This window comes from Oratosquilla oratoria, chromosome 6 (assembly GCF_046742065.1).
Source record: "Oratosquilla oratoria isolate Oo_2021 chromosome 6, ASM4674206v1, whole genome shotgun sequence".
Taxonomy (NCBI): Eukaryota; Metazoa; Arthropoda; class Malacostraca; order Stomatopoda; family Squillidae; genus Oratosquilla; species Oratosquilla oratoria.
In genome coordinates this window covers 66,618,574-66,638,419 of record NC_134782.1, presented here as the reverse complement: position 1 = coordinate 66,638,419, position 19,846 = coordinate 66,618,574, and the positions used below count along the sequence as shown (strand labels likewise).

The 19,846-nt window shown below is 40.7% G+C and overlaps 1 protein-coding gene across 2 annotated transcripts in view; it reads left to right on the top strand.

Annotated features, from left to right (window-relative positions):
* LOC143026548 (protein MMS22-like) overlaps window positions 1–19,846 on the top strand; it is a 33,816-nt gene that overhangs the window by 9,105 nt on the left and 4,865 nt on the right. For both annotated transcript variants that reach the window (XM_076187125.1, XM_076187124.1), the window contains exons 9-22: window positions 130–368; window positions 797–900; window positions 2,908–3,065; window positions 3,247–3,458; window positions 4,434–4,528; window positions 4,845–4,967; window positions 5,486–5,708; window positions 6,745–7,015; window positions 10,527–10,697; window positions 11,466–11,588; window positions 11,906–12,049; window positions 12,387–12,509; window positions 15,294–15,481; window positions 16,643–16,834. In XM_076187125.1, coding sequence (XP_076043240.1) covers window positions 130–368; window positions 797–900; window positions 2,908–3,065; window positions 3,247–3,458; window positions 4,434–4,528; window positions 4,845–4,967; window positions 5,486–5,708; window positions 6,745–7,015; window positions 10,527–10,697; window positions 11,466–11,588; window positions 11,906–12,049; window positions 12,387–12,509; window positions 15,294–15,481; window positions 16,643–16,834 — 2,366 coding nt within the window. The remainder of the gene's footprint in view (window positions 1–129; window positions 369–796; window positions 901–2,907; window positions 3,066–3,246; window positions 3,459–4,433; window positions 4,529–4,844; window positions 4,968–5,485; window positions 5,709–6,744; window positions 7,016–10,526; window positions 10,698–11,465; window positions 11,589–11,905; window positions 12,050–12,386; window positions 12,510–15,293; window positions 15,482–16,642; window positions 16,835–19,846) is intronic.

Sequence of the window (19,846 nt, the reverse complement as noted above, 5' to 3'; positions counted from 1 at the left end):
CCAGCTGGTGAAACTCAAGGCAAGCGTTATTGTTGTTATGACTAGTAATAGAAAATATTAATTTTTTCTTTCTTTTCTTATTCTTTTCTTTGTATATGCATCAGTCACAGTGTATCTTTTAATTCACAGGACCAGAACGCAGATTCTAAACTGATAAAGACATTGTTCAGCATAACACTGTCTGATATTCTGGGCCGTGTCCCCACAGAACTTGAAATTCGGTTTTACATACACTGTGGCATCAAGATAGCACAAGTCTGGGGATATAGCACGGATTGGGTCGCAGTTTTGTGGGAGTTCTTCTCAAAGCGGTTGGATGAAAGCTTTCTGTTGCCTGGTGCTGGACTTAGTGGCCTGGCTTTTATGAGGTAAATATGTATATATATATATTATATGTGTGTGTGTATATAGTGTTTGATTTAGTTTGCAAATCATAGATGAAGCAATGTGGTGATATATAGGTGAAGTGCCACCAATATATATTGATCCTCTACTACAGAACATTGACATTTCAAATATATATATATATATATATATATATATATATATACACATATATATATATATATATATATATATATATATATACACATATATATACACAATAAATGTACAAACTGACTTGATGAAATGATATCTTGAGTAATTGAGACTATTTCATTATGTATCTGCTTCTTCTGAATAAAATTTGTAGGCATTAGATATAACAAAATCTGTAAATGGTTTTGCTAGGATGAGACTTAATTCAGCACGTAATTCACAATTTTATGACCTGCTGTCCTTGAAATACCAACAGCAAAACTGCCAGTGGCTGGGTGGAACAAGTCAAGGGTCACAGTAGGAAGGTTCCTACAGCTTTGAAGACAGAAAGCTCTTGGCTCTTGTTCCTCAGAATTATGGGTAGGTCTCTCTCTCTCACTCTCTCTCTCTCTCTCTCTCTCTCTCTCTCTCTCTCTCTCTCTCTCTCTCTCTCTCTCTCTCTCTCTCTCTCTCTCTCTCTCTCTCTCACTCTCTCACACACACACACACACACACACACACACACACACACACACACACAGAATTATGAAAGGAAAAGAATGCCTTGATAGAGAGGACCTATTAAAATGGGACAGAGGAAAAACAAGAGGACATGCAATGAAACTCAAAAAGGATAACTACAGAAGAGACCTGAAAAAGAACAGCTTCCCACACAGAGTGATAGATGTATGGAACAAATTGGATGATGAAATATTGTGTGCAATTACAATACAACAATTTAAGTACAAACTTGATCTTGCGAGATACAAAAATGGGTCACCACAAGTATAGCTCCCCTTCCCTTATAATACAACTAGGTAAATACTAGGTAAATACACACACACGAAAATGGGTCACAACAAGCATAGCTCCCGTCCCATAAAATATATATACGTACATACATACATATACCAAGGCTTTTTTCCCCCTTGCAAGGGGGGTAGCCAAAAAGGACAAGGCACAAAAACATTCCCACCCATTTCATCCCCGAAAACACTCCACACCCCTCCACCCTCCCTCCCATCTTAGCACCTCCTAGATGACGGGTCATCCCTGCACCCTGTCCACTGCCCTGGGTCAGAAGCAGTGTCGCAGGACACAGCACATCCACAGCAAGGCCGCTTCATTAAATAGGCGACCCCCCCTCTCCGTCCCCCCATATAAAGGAGAGGACGGGGAGAAATCCCTTCGGGCTGCGTCAAAAATTTTTGCTCACACACACTACCTCACCCCCATTCCCCCATCCAATCCACCTCATGCATCACAACATTTTCCATATACAACCATTCTCCATTCACCCCTGTCTTCTGTCCTCTCCCGTCCTTCTTCAACCGACATTCCCCTCTTCCCCAAAGCCCCCTTCACCCCATCCATCCATCTCATCCTAGGACGTCCCCTCATGTTCACTCCCTCCACATCTGCCTTCCATACCTCCTTTACTAGTCTTTCTTCACTCATTCTTTCCATGTGTCCAAACCATCCTAATACTCTTTCATCCACCCTATCTCCCAGCTCCCTTTCCACCCCTGTTCTCCTCCTCACTTCCTCATTTCTCAATCTATCTAGCCTAGTAACCCCCATCATACTTCTCAGACACTTCATCTCAAACACATTCAAGTTCCTTCTCTCTTCCTCTCTCATGTTCCATGTTTCTGCTCCATACAGTGCTGTTGGCACAATCACTCCTTCATACAGTCTCCTCTTAGCATCCATTCCCAGATTCCTATTCCTCATTACACTTTTTAAACCACCAAGGCATTTACTCGCTTCTCTCAATCTACATTCTACCTCCACCTTCACTCCACCCTTTCCTGCCACATTTGCACCCAAATATCTAAAACTATCCACTTCCTCCAGTTGCTCTCCCTTGATACACACACACACACACACACACACACACACACACACACACACACACACACACACTCACTCCCTCTCTCTCATGTTCGCATTTGTTGATTAATTTTTTATCTGTTTTTTGTTTGTTACTTGTTTATTTTTCATCCTATTGGTACATATTATGATTGGGTTTGATTCTAAATGCAGTTTTATTCAGCTGGATAATCCCTCCATATAAAAAAGAATTTGAACCCATCTAACATCTAATTGAACTACTTTGCTGCATTTTATGACTTTAGTGCTTATTCTTGCTGGTACCAGGTAGTATCATTTAGGTAAAGAAAATCCCATTCCGTATTGCAAGAATTTGATAATGTCTGATTATTTTAGTAAATGTGGGTGCCTTTCCTCCTTCGAGTCAAACAAATTGCCAAATAAAGTTGTCAGTAATAGATTGTACAAAGAATCATTTGTAACCATGTTTACAGGTTACAGAATGGAGTTACTCACAGAACTTGATGAAATTTTGAGTGTGCTTTACCTTTACAGCTGCAGCTAGTCAGGGTGAGAAGGAATGGCGACAGTTGAAGGGTCGTGTGTTCTCCAAGTTCTCCCAAAGCAAGATTAAAGCTCTTAGTGCCACTGGTCTTCACAATGCCATTACCTTGTACCTTACTCTCGCCCACAGTACAGATATCCTCGACCTGGTAAGATATCCTCCTCTCTCTTTTTTGTCTCTCTTGTTCTCTCATCTCTCTTTCCCACCTTACATCCTCTCTCAGTCATCCAGTGCCAACATTCCACCTCTCTTGCTTTACTGACTTATTTCAGATCATTTTATTCATCTCCATTAGCAAGCCCATTGAACATTAAACTTATAATTTGCAGAGTACAAAAATGACAAGTCTGCTGAACTTGGAGAATGATTTTGATAGCCAGAGTTTCTCAAAACTCTTTATCCTCCTGAGAGGCCACATAGCTTTGGTACTCTTGTTAGTGGAAAAAGGCTGTGATATTGCTCCTCTTGCACCAAATATCAAGAATCTCATCACATATGGATGTCACGGATATACAACAGCCAGGGAACCCAATGCAAAGAGGTAAGTATTCTAAACTTAGGTTTGAGTTCTGTTCTAGGTATAGGTAATAATATGTAATGGATATACAGTTAGGGGAAGTGAAATAGGTGGGAATGGTTCTGTGCCCTTTGACTTGGCTACCACCCTTATAAGGGGGAAAATGCCCTTGGTATATAGATATAGTTAATAGAAAAGCTTCTCAGAGGTGTAGAGGAATTTGAAATGTGTATTTATGTCCTTTTCTTTTGGGGTGGATGGGAACTGCATAAAGTAATCATAAAAAGAAGGGGGAGGAGGATTTGACATTTTGAAGTGTGGCACAATATTTTGTCAGTCACATTGGCCGACAGTTCTCAGGTCCTTCCTGTGTTGTATGGGTGTCATGCTGTTGGTACTTCATTGGGTAATAAGGGAGGGGAGTTACAGTTGTCAGCTGTTTGGATGGATGCCAGGAAAGTTCATCTTGCACCTATTGTTGGTCCTGCAGGTCTTTCCACATTATCTTAGAGATGTTAACAACAGTGGTGGATAGAAGTGGAATGGGTGGAAGTGGGTGCTCGCATTGACTGACTACCTCCCTTATAAGGGAGAAGAAGCCCTTTTATATAGATTAGGAGTTTGGCAGGACTTAAAAAAAGAATATAATATAAAAAACAAGGGATCAAGGAAAGCTTTGATATAAAAAATAACCAAATATGAAATGAAATATGTTTACAAGCAAGAACTTCTATTAAGTGATTTGTGCAGGGTAAGGGAGCTACATGCAAGGGTTGATTACTGAGGTGTTGACAAGTATTACAGTGTGTCTTTTTTCTTCTTTATTCTTGTAACATTACAGTGAAGGTTTATTCCAGGTAAGATTGAAAGGATATTTGTTTTTGTTTGTATGGTAGTCTTAAATAATGAATTTGACAACTATTATTAATATCAAGGAAAATATACACTATTGTATTGTCATATAAACTATACAAAAATGTAAACAGTTGTTCCTTTCAGGGACTTTGGTCAGCTGGCAACGATGTATGCTGAAGGACTACAAGAAGTTTATGAACAGAGCAATGACCTCACTCTCTCACAACACTCCTTGTTATGTCAGTATACCAGCTAGTTTTCCATTATCTGTTCAAAGTATGGGTCATTCATATATTATGTGGATGTGCTGTGCCTTGCGACACTGCCTCTGACCCAGGGCAGTGGACAAGGTGCAGGGATGACTCGTCATCCAGGAGGTGCTAAGATAAGAGGGAGGGTGGAGGGGGGTGGAATGTATTTAGGGATGGAATGAGTGGGAATGATTTTATGCCTTTTCCTCTTTGGCTACCTCCCTTGTAAGGGAGAAAAATCCTTGGTATATGTATGAATAAAAAAGTAAATTAAAATCATACTCATCAGATGTTTTTGTTATAGGTCCAGCAGTTACAGGCTATTTGAAGAACTGTAGTATCATTGAGCTCAAAGCATTATTAAGTGCTGCTCATTCTGTATTGGCAAAGGTTCTCAGCACTTCAACCAGACAGGTGTTTGATACAGGTAGGTAATACCTTGCCTTTTTATTATTTATATTCAGTTGCTTGGATGAAAAAAAGAAGGTATAATGAAATTATCTTCAGCCAAAAAAAGTAAACTGAGACATTGTAATGCAATCTGGTAACTTGTGTTATGATTCAAAACAAGATGTATGATGAAAAAGAAAATTGGTGGATATTTATAATTTGATGAGAATGTGTTATTAGATTAGATTTTCCTTCTCTCTCTCTCTCTCTCTTTTTTATTTTTACTTATGTATGTATTTATCTTTTTATCTTTTGTGTGTGTGTGTGTGTCTTGCAACACTGCTTCTGACCCAGGGCAGTGGACAAGATGCAGGGATGACCTGTCATCCAGGACGTGCCAAGAGGGGGGAGGGTAGAGGGAGTGGAGTGTATTAGGGATGGAATGGGTGGGAATGGTTTTTATGCTTTTGATTTTTGGCTATCTCTCTTGTAAGGGGGAAAAAGCCTTTGGTATATGTATATGTATGTATTTTTTTCTCTTTTCTTTTCTTCTAGGAGGCCAAGCCTTTGAAGTAGTGCGGTTGATTTGGCAGACTTTTGGGACTTTCCTGAAGAATCATGCCACCACAGCCACCCCACCACCTCTCCTTGGTTCTACAGCAGCACTATTGACTCTTTGCCTTGGACTGGCTGAGCAGAGGGGCCAAACCACACTACCAAAGGACTTGGCTACTTCCCTGTTTTCACACTTTGTTGCGAATGAAATTGTTTGTCCAGTGTAAGTAGTGCTTGGATGGTAATGGAAGAGTGATAGGATAATTGAATAGAGTGGATGAACATGACAATGATACAGTAGAGTGGAAAGTTTTGATAATTAGAATGGATTTAGTGAATAAGATTGATATGCCTGTACTCCACTGGAAAATGTATCATTAGTATACCATGTTATAAAGAAGATAGACTTGTGACCATCATATTATATAGATATATATAATTGTATTATTTTATTTACTTAATTTATTGATTTATTTAATATTATTATTTATTTTATTTTATTTTATTTATTTATTTATTTATTTTATTTATGAGGAGGTGAGGAGAACAGGGGTGGAAAAGGAGCTGGGAGATAGGGTTGATGAAAGAATATTAGGATGGTTTGGACACATGGAAAGAATGAGTGAAGAAAGACTAATAAAAGAGGTGTGGAAGGCAGATGTGGAGGGAGTGAACATGAGGGGACGTCCTAGGATGAGGTGGATGGATGGGGTGAAGGGGGCTTTGGGGAAGAGGGGAATGTCTGTTGAGGAAGGAAAGGGAGAGGACAGAAGACAGGGGTGAATGGAGAATGGTTGTATATGGATGATGTTGTGATTGCATGAGATGGAATGGGCGGGTGGATGGGGGGTGAGGTAGTATGTGTGAGCAAAATTTGACGCAGTCCGAAGGGATTTCTCCCCGTCCTCTCATTTTATGCAATGGGGGGACGGAGAGAGGGGGTCGCCGATTTAATGAAGCGACCTTGCTGTGGATGTGCTGTGTCTGGCGACACTGCTTCTGACTCAGGGCAGTGGACAGGGTGCAGGGATGACCCGTCATCCAGGAGGTGCTAAGATAAGAGGGATGGTGAAGGGGTGTGGAGTGTATTCAGGGATGGAATGGGTGGGAATGATTTTATGCCTTTTTCTTTTCGGCTACCTCCCTTGTAAGGGGGAAAAAGCCTTGGTATATGTATGTATTTATTTATTTATTTATTTATTTATTTATTTTTTTTTTATTATATATATATATATATATATATTTTTTTTTCTCAACAGTGCCACTGTTCATTACGTATCTTCCCTATTGGATGAACCAGGATCTGTGACCATCATCAGTGCTTCTGTGAAAGACTTTGATGCCCTCATGGTGGGTGGATGGCTTCGGTCATTGGTGTCAAGGGGCGAGTGTGAGGAGGTGGTTGCCCTTACTCAGCTTGTGCCGCAGCTACCCAGTGTAGCCTCTGTGGTTCCTAATTGGTCAAACAATCCTTTCATAGCTGCAGAGAGTCTTGTCTCAGCTGTTGCACAAAAATTTAAGCAAATTGAGGTGAGTTATTGTTTTATAAACTTTCTTTTAACCCATGTTTCTAAGTTTATCCTCAACTATTTAGAATTATGTGATATGTGGGATGGGTCAAGGGTGGATACAGTCATCGCAATTATACATACATACAGTACATACATATACCAAAGGCTCTTTCCCCCTTACAAGGGAGGTAGCCAAAAAACAAAGGCATAAAATCCACTCTCACATCTCCACTCCCATTCACAACCCCTCCCTCCCTCTTATCTTGGCTCCTCCTGGATGATAGGCCACCCCTGCATCTTGCCCATTGCTCTGGGTCAGAAACAGTGTCACAAGACACAGCACATCAACAGCAAGGCCACTTCATTAAATCGGTGATCCCTCTCTGTCCCCTCATGCAGAAATGGAGAAGATAGGGAGAAATCCCTTTGGGCTGCATCAATTTATTTTTAACACATACTCCCTCCCTTCCCATCCCCCACCCAGTGCTTGTGTCAGTTTGCAGAGAACTAAAGAGAGGCAAATTTTTACACCAGAAAACATGTTTCAATTCTATGAAGAACACTTGAGCAAGACAATGAAAATTTTCTTTGTAACTACATCTGATTTGAAAGATGCATAACAACAGGTGGAACATTGATTCCATGACAATGTGGCTATTCAGGGAACTCAGAAATATAGATTTGTGCCCATAAACAAGGAAAACACTGATGGTGTATCCCATTTGATGTGGCATTAAAGAGAAGAAATGAATAAAGAAAGGTTATATTACTAATGAACCTGGAATGGTTGATAACGTAAAATGTGCCAAACCAGGAGAGTATGTTAGCTGCATTTATGATGGTTAAGTCTGGATTGGAATTGTGGAGGAATGTTGAGGAATTTGGTGATTATACACTGAACTTTTTACATCCATCTGGGTCTTCAGGAGCAATTGCATCCATCCAATAAAGATTCATGTTCAGTGCCAGGACATCATATATTATCTGTCATGAGTTGTCTTAGACTAAGAGGAGGCAGACAAATTAACTATATTTTTCCTCAGAAAGAAATTCATGAAAATATTGAATATGCCAAAATTGTATCCAATACAATTGTATGCTAACTTAATTTGTTTGTTATAATAATGCTTATGCTTGTGCAATATATAATGCTTATATGCAATTTGTAAATACATGGTGTTCACAAATAAGTTTTTTAAGAAAATAAAGGTAATTAGATTAGGAGGGATTAGCTTGTTAAGTGTAGTTGGGAAGGCTTATGGGAGGATCTTGAGAGGATTAGGAGAGGAACAGAGGGAGTAATTGGTGAGGAACAGTGTGGATTTAGGACAGGTAGAGGTTGTGTAGATCAGATTTTTGTGGTAAGACAGATATGTGAGAAAGCTATAGGAAAGGGGAAGGATGTTTTTTTGGCTTTTATGGATCTGGAAAAGGGTTACAACAGGGTAGACAGGAAGGCACTGTGGGAGGTTATGCAGATATACGGGATAGGAGGAAAGCTTCTAGGAGCTGTCAAGAGTTTTTATGAGAGTAGTAGAGCATGTGTCAGGATTAGAAATGGAGAGAGTGAGTGGTTCGAGGTAAAGGTAGGACTTCATCAAGGATGCGTTATGTCGCCTTGGCTGTTCAACTTATACATGGATGGGGTAGTGCGAGAGGTAAATGCAAGGGTAGTGGGTCAGGGATTGGAGATGGTTAAAGAAAATGGAGAAAAGTGGGAGGTGAGCCATCTGTTGTTTGCGGACGACACTGCGCTTGTGGCAGGATCGGAGGAGGGATTGAGGAAGTTGGTGACAGAGTTTGGGAGAGTATGTGATAGAAGAAAGCTAAAGATGAATGTGGGTAAAAGTAAGGTGATGAGATGTACAAGGGGTGAAAGTGGCAGTAGACTGGAAGTGAGCATTAAGGGAGAACGACTGGAGGGAGTGGATTTGGGTGCAAATGTGGCAGGAAAAGGTGGAGTGAAGGTGGAGGTAGAATGTAGATTGAGAGAAGCGAGTAAATGCCTTGGTGGATTAAAAAGTGTAATGAGTAATAGACATTTGGGAATGGATGCTAAGAGGAGACTATATGAAGGAGTGATTGTGCCAACAGCACTGTATGGGGCAGAAACATGGAACATAAGAGAGAAGGAGTTTGAATGTGTTTGAGATGAGGTGTCTGAGAAGTATGATGGGGTTACTAGGCTAGATAGAGTGAGAAATGAGGAGGTGAGGAGGACAACAGGGGTGGAAAGGGAGTTGTTGTTGTTGTCGTTCCCTAGGCTGTCTGTCGGAGCAGTACCGTCTCCCCAAGGAATGCCACAGCCGAAACTGGGTTTTCCCACAAATCCTTTATAGAGTGTATGTTGTGTTGTTTGCGTGCATGATTGTGTGTAATGCAGTCTTCCATTATGTGTTGTATGGTATGGGGTGAAGTGTTACATCCTGGGCAGCTGTTCACAATGCGGTCATCCAGCCTCTTCTGGTAGCTTAGAAGTGCTGGGTGGTGGCCGCACCGCAGTCTGGCCAGGTGGACTCTGTCCTTTTGTGGGAGAGAGGATTCAGAAGGGTGGATAATGGAGCAGTGAGTGATATGATTATGAATATGTTTCCTGAGGCTGGTATTTGGTGGTTGTGGAGGAAGAGAAGAGAGTATCTGTGTGTGATACAGGTCTTTGGGTGTTGTTTTAATGTTTCTTGGTGTGTGTGGGTGTTCTGCTATGTAGTGTAGCAGGTGTGATGTGTTTGTGGTGGCTGCAGCAAGTGTTTGTGTGCCTCTCATGTCAAGGTGGTCCTATTTGGATTTCTTTTCTGATTCTAAATATACATACATATACCCTTGGTATATGTATGTATATTTAGAATCAAGGAAGATAGCCAAAAAACAAAGGCATAAAAATCATTCCCACTCTTTCCATCCCCAATACACTCCACTCCCCTCCACCCTCTACCCTTTTAGATATATATACATTTATATAACTGACTTATCACCCTAGTTATTGGTCACCAAATGTTATTGACTTCTCATATGACCTCAAAATATCTGAAGTCATATTTCCTGAATGGTTGTTTGGATTGACCTTAAAATTTCAGAAATGTGTTTAGAGCCCTAAAACTATCCATAAATCAAATTTCAGCAAAATTGGAGAGATGAGGGTGCTAGGCATTTGTTGATCCGAGAGGGAATACTCCCATATCCGGTTTATGGGAAAAGACTAATAACAGAAACAACTTTTTCCTTCCTCTCCAAACCAGCATGGATTCAAGGAGGGCCATCCCACCAGCACACTTTTCACAAACATTACACAAGTGCTGGAGGGATTTGACAACATTGCCTCTGACCTGAGCAGTGGGTGGGGTGGATGATCATCCGCCCATAAGGAGTTGGGATAGAATGGGGGAACAAATGGGTTTTGGATGGGTGAATGGTGGGTGTTTGCTATGACAAGGCCTTATGAGAGGGAAAGGTCCTTTTGGTATATTTATGGACATTCTTACTGTTTCACTTTTTGCAGTTGTATTTATTCTTCCATATTTATTTCTGTACAGGTGCTCATGAGTCGTATAAGTTACAGGGATTCTGTTATGCCCTATTTTACTGGCCTGGACAAGACAGCTGTGGCACTCATGAAGAAGAGCCCAGCACCTGCCCACCTTGACCAGGCCTTCCAGCTCATTGGCCACATCTTCTATCATGCAGCATCACTAATTTACATTAAGGTGAGAACTCTTCTAGTGCCCTGTGAATGAATAGGCTGTGACATAACTCATAACTTTTTATGTATGTTTTTTCCTTTACCCATCTATCCCATATCCACCTTTTTATTCTGTGTATATAGGGGTGAATGGAGAATGGTTGTGTTTGGATGATGCTGTGATGCATGAGGGCCAGTGGGTGGTGGATGGGGGGTGAGGGAGTATGTGTAAAAAATAAATTGATGCAACCCAAAGGGATTTCTCCCTGTCTTCTCCATTTCTGCATGAGGAGATGGAGAGGGGGATCGCCGATTTAATGAATCGGCCTTGCTGTGGATGTGCTGCGTCTTGCGACACTGCTTCAAACCCAGGGCAATGGGCGAGATGCAGGGATGACCTGTCATCCAGGAGGAGCCAAGAGAAGAGGGAGGGAGGGTGGATGGAAGTGGAGATGTGGGGATGGAATGGGTGGGAGTGGATTTTATGCCTTTGTTTTTTGGCTACCTCCCTTGTAAGGGGGAAAAAGCCTTTGGTATATGTATGTATATATCTATTTATATTTAAATACCATCTTAATACATTGCTCCTGACCCAGGGCAGTGAGTGGGAGACAGAAATGACCCTTTATCCACAAAGAGCTAAAATGAGAGGAAAGAAAGTGTGGTGGATGGGAATGGAATGGGTGGTAGTTGGTACATGCCTTTTGACTTGGTTACCCCCCTAAAAGGGGGAAAAGCCCTTGGTATATAAATTGATAGTATTTATTTATTTTATTTATTAATTTTTTTCCAGGGTAATGCTACATGCCCTCTGCCCAACTTGTTGAATGGTTTGATTCTACCACACACAATCTACAGTGCAGATAAACCACTCAGCCGACCATGTGTAGCAGCTCTTGCACAAGCACTTCCTCAGGTCAGTGTGTTTGTGGACACGTCTTACTATCCAACTGCAATAAGACAATTGGGTTGAAATAAACCCCTTTAGGAGGCTGTACTGATGCCTGCAGTGATTAACATTGTGATATTTTTAATATGTATTAGACATGGATAATGTGATAATTTGAACATGTCAAATATAGATCATTTTATTGTGTGGTATAGTGTACTTTATATATTGGAGTCATTTCAAATTGTATATATACTTGCATTCATAATTTTTATGCATGTCATCAAAGATTGTGTAAAAGCTATTTAAAGTTGTTTATTTTTTATTGTGCAAATCCATTGCAGATATTGTGTGGTTTGGCATCCATGGGCACAGTGGGTGATGCATATCTTGCACGATGTATCCGGGCCATCTTCGTGAACTACATTTACCGGTTTCCTCTAGTCACTTCCACAGGACATAGTTCATCACTTTTCCATCCATTCTATGTATGAGTAAATCCTGTGATACTTAATGTTTTCTTAAGGTTGCAGTAGATATATGAAAATATAATCTTTAGGTATAATTTTGTCTTGCTCTCTCTCTCTATCTCTCTCTCTCTCTCTCTCTCTCATGTCTTCATCCCATAGTGACCCAGATCTGACCTGGGCAGTTGGCAGGAGAGAGGGATAACCCTTCATCCATGAGGAGCTAAGAGGAGAAGGAAACAAGGGTAGTGGATGGGAGTGGGTGTATGCTTTGACTTTGCCACCTTCATTATAAGGGGGAAGATACCCTTGGTATATAGATAGATAGATATTTCATAATGGATTTTTTTTTCCTTAGAGTTGTGTATATGATGACAACTTGAAATCTGAAGCTGTTTATGAGCTGCGGATTGCATTCCTTGAGTCAGTGCGGGATGGCTACTTGTTGAAGAAAACAGTCTGTGCTTCACATCTTAAATTGGTAAGATCTCTTTACACAAATACAGTCAGCTAAAAAAGAAATACAAAAGTTTGGAGAATGTTAATATTCAGCAATTTATATGGAGCTAGGATAAAAGGGAAGCAAATGGATATTGAACAAGTGTGGAATGGGTGGAGGATGGGTACATGGCTTGGCTGGCTATCTCCCTTGTAAGGGAGGAAGAAATCTTTTGGTATATGATGATGATATGGTTTAATGGTTTAACATCACAAACTTCATCCTATCAGGATGCTAGGATGGTGCCCCTTACAAAGGACATTGTAATGTAGAATTTAATGAACTGTGCCCTTGGTTCAACTTTGCTGATAGCAGGGTTCAAACCCCCATCCCCTCGACCTTTGCCACAAGTAACAACACCCTGATTGGAAAACTCCTAGACCCTCTTATGCCTTTACTTTTTTTAGGAATGTCCCCTGTGGGGCTACAGGGAGAAGGATGCCTGGTCCCAATCCCCGTCCTGTTTTTCTCGCCTCTTACGATCCAAGTGGGAATACTTGGTGGCAGCATTCTTTTCCCCCCACCACAGGGTAGGCGAAACAAGGAAATGAAATTCAGAGAAATGGTACAGGACAGCAACAAGGGGTTGGGGGACAGCATAACGGAGGGACAGTAGTAGTATAATAAAAGTTTCATCATTTCTCTGTGAGCAATCCTCCTTTATCACAGACAAAATGATATGTGGCTCTGGTCTGTAGGGGTGCCCCATATAGATCCTAAAGTATCAACTGCATACTACTTTGCCATAACAATATGCAGTCAATACCCCAGGACGGGTAGAGGTTGTGTAGATCAGATCTTTTATGGTAAGACAGATATGTGAGAAAGCTATAGGAAAGGGGAAGGGTGTTTTTTGGGCTTTTATGGATCTGGAAAAGGCTTACGATAGGGTAGACAGGAAGGCACTGTGGGAGGTTATGCAGATATACGGGATAGGAGGAAAGCTTCTAGGAGCTGTCAAGAGTTTTTACGAGAGTAGTAGAGCATGTGTCAGGATTAGAAATGGAGAGGGTGAGTGGTTTGAGGTATAGGTGGGCTCTTATGGATCTGGAAAAGGCTTATGACAGGGTAGACAGGAAGGCACTGTGGGAGGTTTTGCAGATATACAGGATAGGAGGAAAGCTTCTAGGAGCTTTCAAGAGTTTTTACGAGAGTAGTAGAGCATGTGTCAGGATTAGAAATGGAGAGAGTGAGTGGTTTGAGGTAAAGGTGGAACTTTGTCAGGGATGTGTTATGTCACCCTGGCTGTTCAACTTATACATGGATGGGGTAGTGCAAGAGGTAAATGCAAGGGTGGTGGGTCAGGGATTGGAGATGTTTAAAGAAAATGGAGAAAAGTGGGAGGTGAGCCAGCTGTTGTTTGCAGATGACACTGCTTGTACCATGATCAGAGGAGGGATTGAGGAAGTTGGTGACATTTTGGGAGAGTGTGTTAAAGAGGAAAGCTGAAGATAAATGTGGGTAAAAATACAGTGATGTGATGTACAAGGGGTGAAAGTGGCAGTAGACTGGAAGTGAGCATTAAGGCAGAGCAACTGGAGGAAGTGGATAGGTTTAGATACTTGGGTGTGAATGTGGCAGGAAAGGTTGGAGTGGAGGTAGAATGTAGATTGAGAGAAGCGAATAAATGCCTTGGTGGATTAAAAAGGGTAAAGAGGAATAGACATTTGGGAATGGAGGTTAAGAGGAGGTTGTATGAAGGAGTGATTGTGCCAACAACACTGTATGGGGCAGAAACATGGAACATAAGAGAGGAAGAGAGAAGGAGTTTGAATGTGTATGAGATGAGGTATCTGAGAAGTATGATGGGGGTTACTAGGCTGGATAGAGTGAGAAATGAGGAGGTGAGGAGGAGAACAGGGGTGGTAAGGGAGTTGGGAGATAGGGTTGATGAAAGAGTATTGGGATGGTTTGGACACAGAAAGAATGAGTGAAGAAAGGCTAGTAAAAGAGGTATGGAAGGCAGATGTGGAGGGAATGAACATAAGGGAGTGACCTAGGATGGGATGAAAGGGACTTTGAGGAAGAATGGGATAGGACAGAAGACAGGGGTGAATGGAGAATGGTTGTATATGAATGATGTGATGCATGAGGTGGAATGGATGGGGGTGAGGTAGTATGTGTGAGAAAAATTTGACGCAGCCCAAAGGGATTTCTCCCCGTCTTCTCCCTTTCTGCATGAGGGGATGGAGAGGGGGGTCGGCGATTTAATAAAGTGGCCTTGCTGTGGATGTGCTGTGTCTTACAAGATGCAGGGGTGACCTGTCATCCAGGAGGTGCCAAGATAAGAGGGAGGGTAGAGGGTGGAGGGGAATGGAGTGTATTTAGGGATGGAATGGGTGGGAATAGATTTTATGTCTTTTTCTTTTTTGCTACCTCCCTTGTAAGGGGGAAAAAAGCCTTTGGTATATGTATGTAACAACACCTAAACCATCTCAGCCACTGAGCTTCTTTCCCCCCTCCCCTTAAAATAAATAAATATATATATATATATATTTACCTAGTTGTATTTTGCGGGAAGGGGAGCTATGCTCGTTGTGTGTGTGTGTGTGTGTGTGTGTGTGTGTGTGTGTGTGTAACATTTGGTATGGTGGAAGGATGGGGATGACCCTTCATCCAGAAGGTACTAAGATGGAAAGGATATTGAATGGGTTTTGGATGAGTGTAGAGTGGGTGGATGCTTTGTTTTGCCCACCCCCTGATTAGTGAGGAAAGGCATTTTGGTATATGTATTTATATTTTCATTATTTGCTTATCTTTTTCTAGGTACTCTCTCTTCTGGGAGAAATCTTGAATAGGAGTCCTATAGAATGGGTTGGCCTTATGTGCAAGTTTATCTTTGTTGCCCTGCTTGAACAGCTACTACTTCTTGAAGACCCTTCCAACAAGAGGCTGGCCACAGAACTACTGAAGAAGTTATTTGAAGAAGCACAGAAGCATTCCATTCCTCCGAGGTACACTGCTCACAATGTGACAGTTTCATTTCAGTACGGGATAAGAAGTATTTAATGTATACTTACCACTCCTGTATTTTGTCAGTTATCCAGTCACACCTATCACATTTTCTGGGAAAAAATCATAGTGGAGAAATGATGGTGGAGATGTGTCTAGAGAGTTGATGATAGCAAATACATTATTTAGGAAGAAAGTCAAGCATAAATACACAGGGGAGAAGGTGTTGGATGGAAGGGTGGTAGAAAGGGCTTTAATGGACTATATAGTGGTAACCAGAAGAAGAGTAGGAAGAGTATTGAATGTACATGTTCTAAGGGGAGAGAGTGGGAAATTATCAGATCATATTTCGGTGGAAGGTAAGATGAGAGTGGAGGATAGATGGAGAAAAAGGAAAAGGACAGAAGGTAGGGAAGTACTTAGAGTGAACTGCTTAAATGAAAAAGATGGACTGATTGGGTAAAAGGGGCATTGGGAAAGAGGGGAATGTCTGTTGAGGAAGGGAGAAGACAGACGATAGGGGTGAGTGGAAAATGGTTGTGTCTGGATGATGCTGTGATGCATGGTAGGAAGTGGGTGAAGGATGGGGGAGGGGGAGGGAGTATGTGTAAATTATATTATGATGCAGCCCTAAGGGATTTTCCCTGTCTTCTCTTTTTCTGCATGGGATGGGGAGGGGGGTTGCTGATTAAATGAAACAGTCTTACTGTGGATGTGCCATGTCTTGCTACATTGCTTCTGACTCAGGGCAGTGGGTGAGATGTAGGGATGACCCATCATCCAGGAGGAGCCAGGAGGGAGGGAGTGGGCGAATGGGAATGGAGTATGTGGGGATGGAATGGGTGGGAGTGGATTTTATGCCTTTGTTTTTAGCAACCTCCCTTATAAGGGGTGGAAAAGCTATTGGTATATGTATTTATCCAGTCACATGTATCACATTTGTTAAAAACATTAGAAAATATTAATCCTGCATTTACTTCAAACTATTCACTCTTTATTTCTGACCCTCACACATAATGTATAACTTGTATAGATGTTTTTAACTGACATCAGCAGGCTTCCCCTTAATTTATACACCTACAATACACTCCATGTGTGTGTGTGTGTGTGTGTGTGTATGTATATATATTTATATTTATAATTTTTCCCTTGTGTTTCTAAAGGGAGGACCTTGTTGAGTACATAAAATCATTTGTGACGAAGCACATGTTATGGCATCCTGCACGACTGTTCAAGTTGTTGGGAGTATTGAGTATCCTGCACCGCCAGGTTATTACCGAGTCCTTCCACCATATCACACTTAAACTTGAAGAGGCAGAAAATAAACGAGGTTCTGGAAGAGATGCGGCATTAAGGTAATAGAAGGTCTATTTATGTATGTGTAGTATTGCAGCTATGAGTATTGGTTGTGACTTTAACACTGATGAGTAGAAGTATCCCCCACAGCTGAATAAGATCATGCAGCATTATCCAGAATAAAATTCATAAATTTCATGTACTCCTGTGACTAATTTGAGAGAGCCCTTATCCCTTTAAGGAGTAAAAACCTCTTAGCTGAATAAAATCATCTAGTATAAGCCAGAATGAAGTTCTCAAGTCTGAGACACTTCTCATGGGGTTAAGCTTACCTAGTCACTTATCGAGACAGTAGTTCAAAGCATGCCTTATTCTTCCATGATGAGGAAATGAACTTGTATTTATGCTCTCATCTTGGGCTGTGACTACCCTCACAAGGTAGGAATAATGAAGTACTAGAAAAAGTATTTGCACTCTAGCCATATAAGGACTTAGTTGCTATATAATGTATTAAGGTCAATATGGTTGGATTGTTTCCAACTGATTACTTGTATTTAAAATTGAATCCATTTTACTGTGTGTAAGAAATGTAAATGTAAGCAAATATGGGCCAGGATTGTTGGTGAGAGGTTAGTCAAGAGGGCATGAATAGATTGTGTAATGGTGCCAAAAAGGAGGATTGGAAATTATCTGGATGTGAATGTGTTCAAAGGAGGTGGCAGTGTTATGTCTGATGTCTGGAGGAAAGGAAATTGTAAGTGGAAGTAAAGTGGAGAAAAAAGAAAATAGGGGGAAGTAGTGGTACTGAAGAAGAGCAAGTTGAATGAGAAGGAGAAAGAACATCAGGCAAAGCTGAGTGAGTTATGGGAATGTAATGAAAGATAAAGTAGACAATGTAAAGTAGACAATGATTTGGAAGGAAATTAAAAGAGGAAGAGATGAATCAAGTGGAGAAGAAAAGGTAAAAGATGCAGATGAAGAGATAATAATAGAAGAGAGTAATAAGAGGAAGATTGGTAAAGTACAGTATTTTAGGGAGTTGCTAAATGTCTGTACTTTACTTTTTTTTAGAAATGTCCCCTGTGGGGCTAAATGTGAAAGAGGATAGGGAGGGAAAGGTATTTGCAATGGGAAGCACTAAGAAAATGACAAGTGATGAATGAGGAAAATGGAGGAGAAATAAGGAAAGATGAAGTGAAAGCAGTTATAAAAATGATGAGAGCAGGTAAGGCAACTGGGTTGGATGGGTGTAATGCAGTGTCCAAAAGAGGGAGGTACAGTAATGGTGGACTCGTTGGTAAGGTTATTTAATGTTTGTCTAAAAGAGGATTGACCGCTGGAGGAGTGCCTGTATAGTTCCACTTTACAAGGGAAAAGGGGACAAGTGTGAGTACAGTAGTTTCAGAGGGATCAGTTTGTTGAGTGTACCTGAGAAGGATTATAGGAGTGTTTTGAAGAAGATAAGGAGAGGAACAGAGGGAGTAATTGGTGAGGAACAGTGTAGGTTTAGGACAGGTAGGGGTTGCATGGGTCAGATTTTTGTGGTAAAGCAGATATTTGAGAAAGCTGTAGGAAAAGGTAAGGATTTTTTTTTTTTTTTTTTTTTTTTTTTTTTTTTTTTTTTTTTTTTTTTTTTTTTTTTTTTTTTGGGGGGGGGGGCTTTATGGGTTTAGAAAAGGCTTATGACAAGGTAGACAGGAAGGAATTGTGGGAGGTATTGCAGATATATGGGATAGGAGGAAAGCTGTCAAGAGTAGTCAAGAGATTTTAGGAGAGTAGTAGAGCCTGTGTTAGAATTAGAAATGGAGGTAGTAAGTGGTTTGAGGTTAAGGTGGGACTTTGCCAGGGCTGTTAGTTTTATACATGGATAGGATGGTGCAAGAGGTAAATGCAAGGGTTATGGACCGGGGATTGGAGATGGTTAAAGAAAATGGAGAAAAATTGGAGGTAAGCCAGTTGTTGTTTGGTGTATAGACAAACTCAAAGTTAATAAAACACCAGGGCCTGACGGTTGGCATCCAAGAATCTTAAAGGAAATGAAAAATGAGATTGTTGTTCCATTGGAAATTATTTTAAAGAAATCCATCATATCCGGAGATGTCCCAAGAGAATGGAAGCTAGCTAATGTTACTCCCATATTCAAAAAAGGTGACAAAAAGAAGCCAAATAACTATAGGCCCATAAGTTTGACTTCAATCGTAGGAAAAATAATGGAAACTATCATCAGAGATGCTATCGAACATCATTTAGAAAGTAACCGTTTGATAAATGATAGCCAGCATGGTTTCAGATGGAAACGTTCTTGCGTGACTAACTTACTCGAATTCTACAAAACAGTTATCTCGAATTATGACAAAAGAAACAATATAGATTTAATATATCTAGACTTTGCAAAAGCTTTTGATACCGTCCCACATGAAAGACTACTTACTAAATTAGCTTTGCATGGAATAAGTGGTAGCCTATTAGGTTGGACTAGTAATTGGTTGAATGGTTGAAAACAGAGAGTTGTTTTAAATGGAAAAGTGTTGCAAGTGGAGTTCCTCAGGGTTCCGTTCTTGGGCCACTTCTATTCATAGTATATATAAATGATATAGACCATGGACTAAAATCTACTGTTTCCAAATTTGCTGATGATACAAAACTGTGTGGTGGCAAATGATCACTCAAACCAATTAGATATTCAAGAAGATTTAGATCAATTACAGCAATGGTCTGAAAAGTGGCTAATGAAATTTAACACAAGTAAATGGGTGGGAGTGTTTTTATGCCTTTCCCTTTTTGGCTGTAAATGCAAGGTAATGCACATAGGTAAAAATAACAGTAAGTACGATTTCAAGTTATTTGGAAATTCGTTAACAAAAGTGGATAGTGAAAAAGATCTCGGCGTAATTATCAGTAACGACCTCAAATCATCCAAGCAGTGTATTTCAGCCTCTGAGAAAGCAAATAAGATTCTAGGACTGATTGCGTGATCTTTTGATTTCAAAAGTCCATCACTCATTAACAAGCTATATAAATCGTTAGTTCGTCCACATTTGGAATATGCTGTTTCCGTATGGTCACCGAAT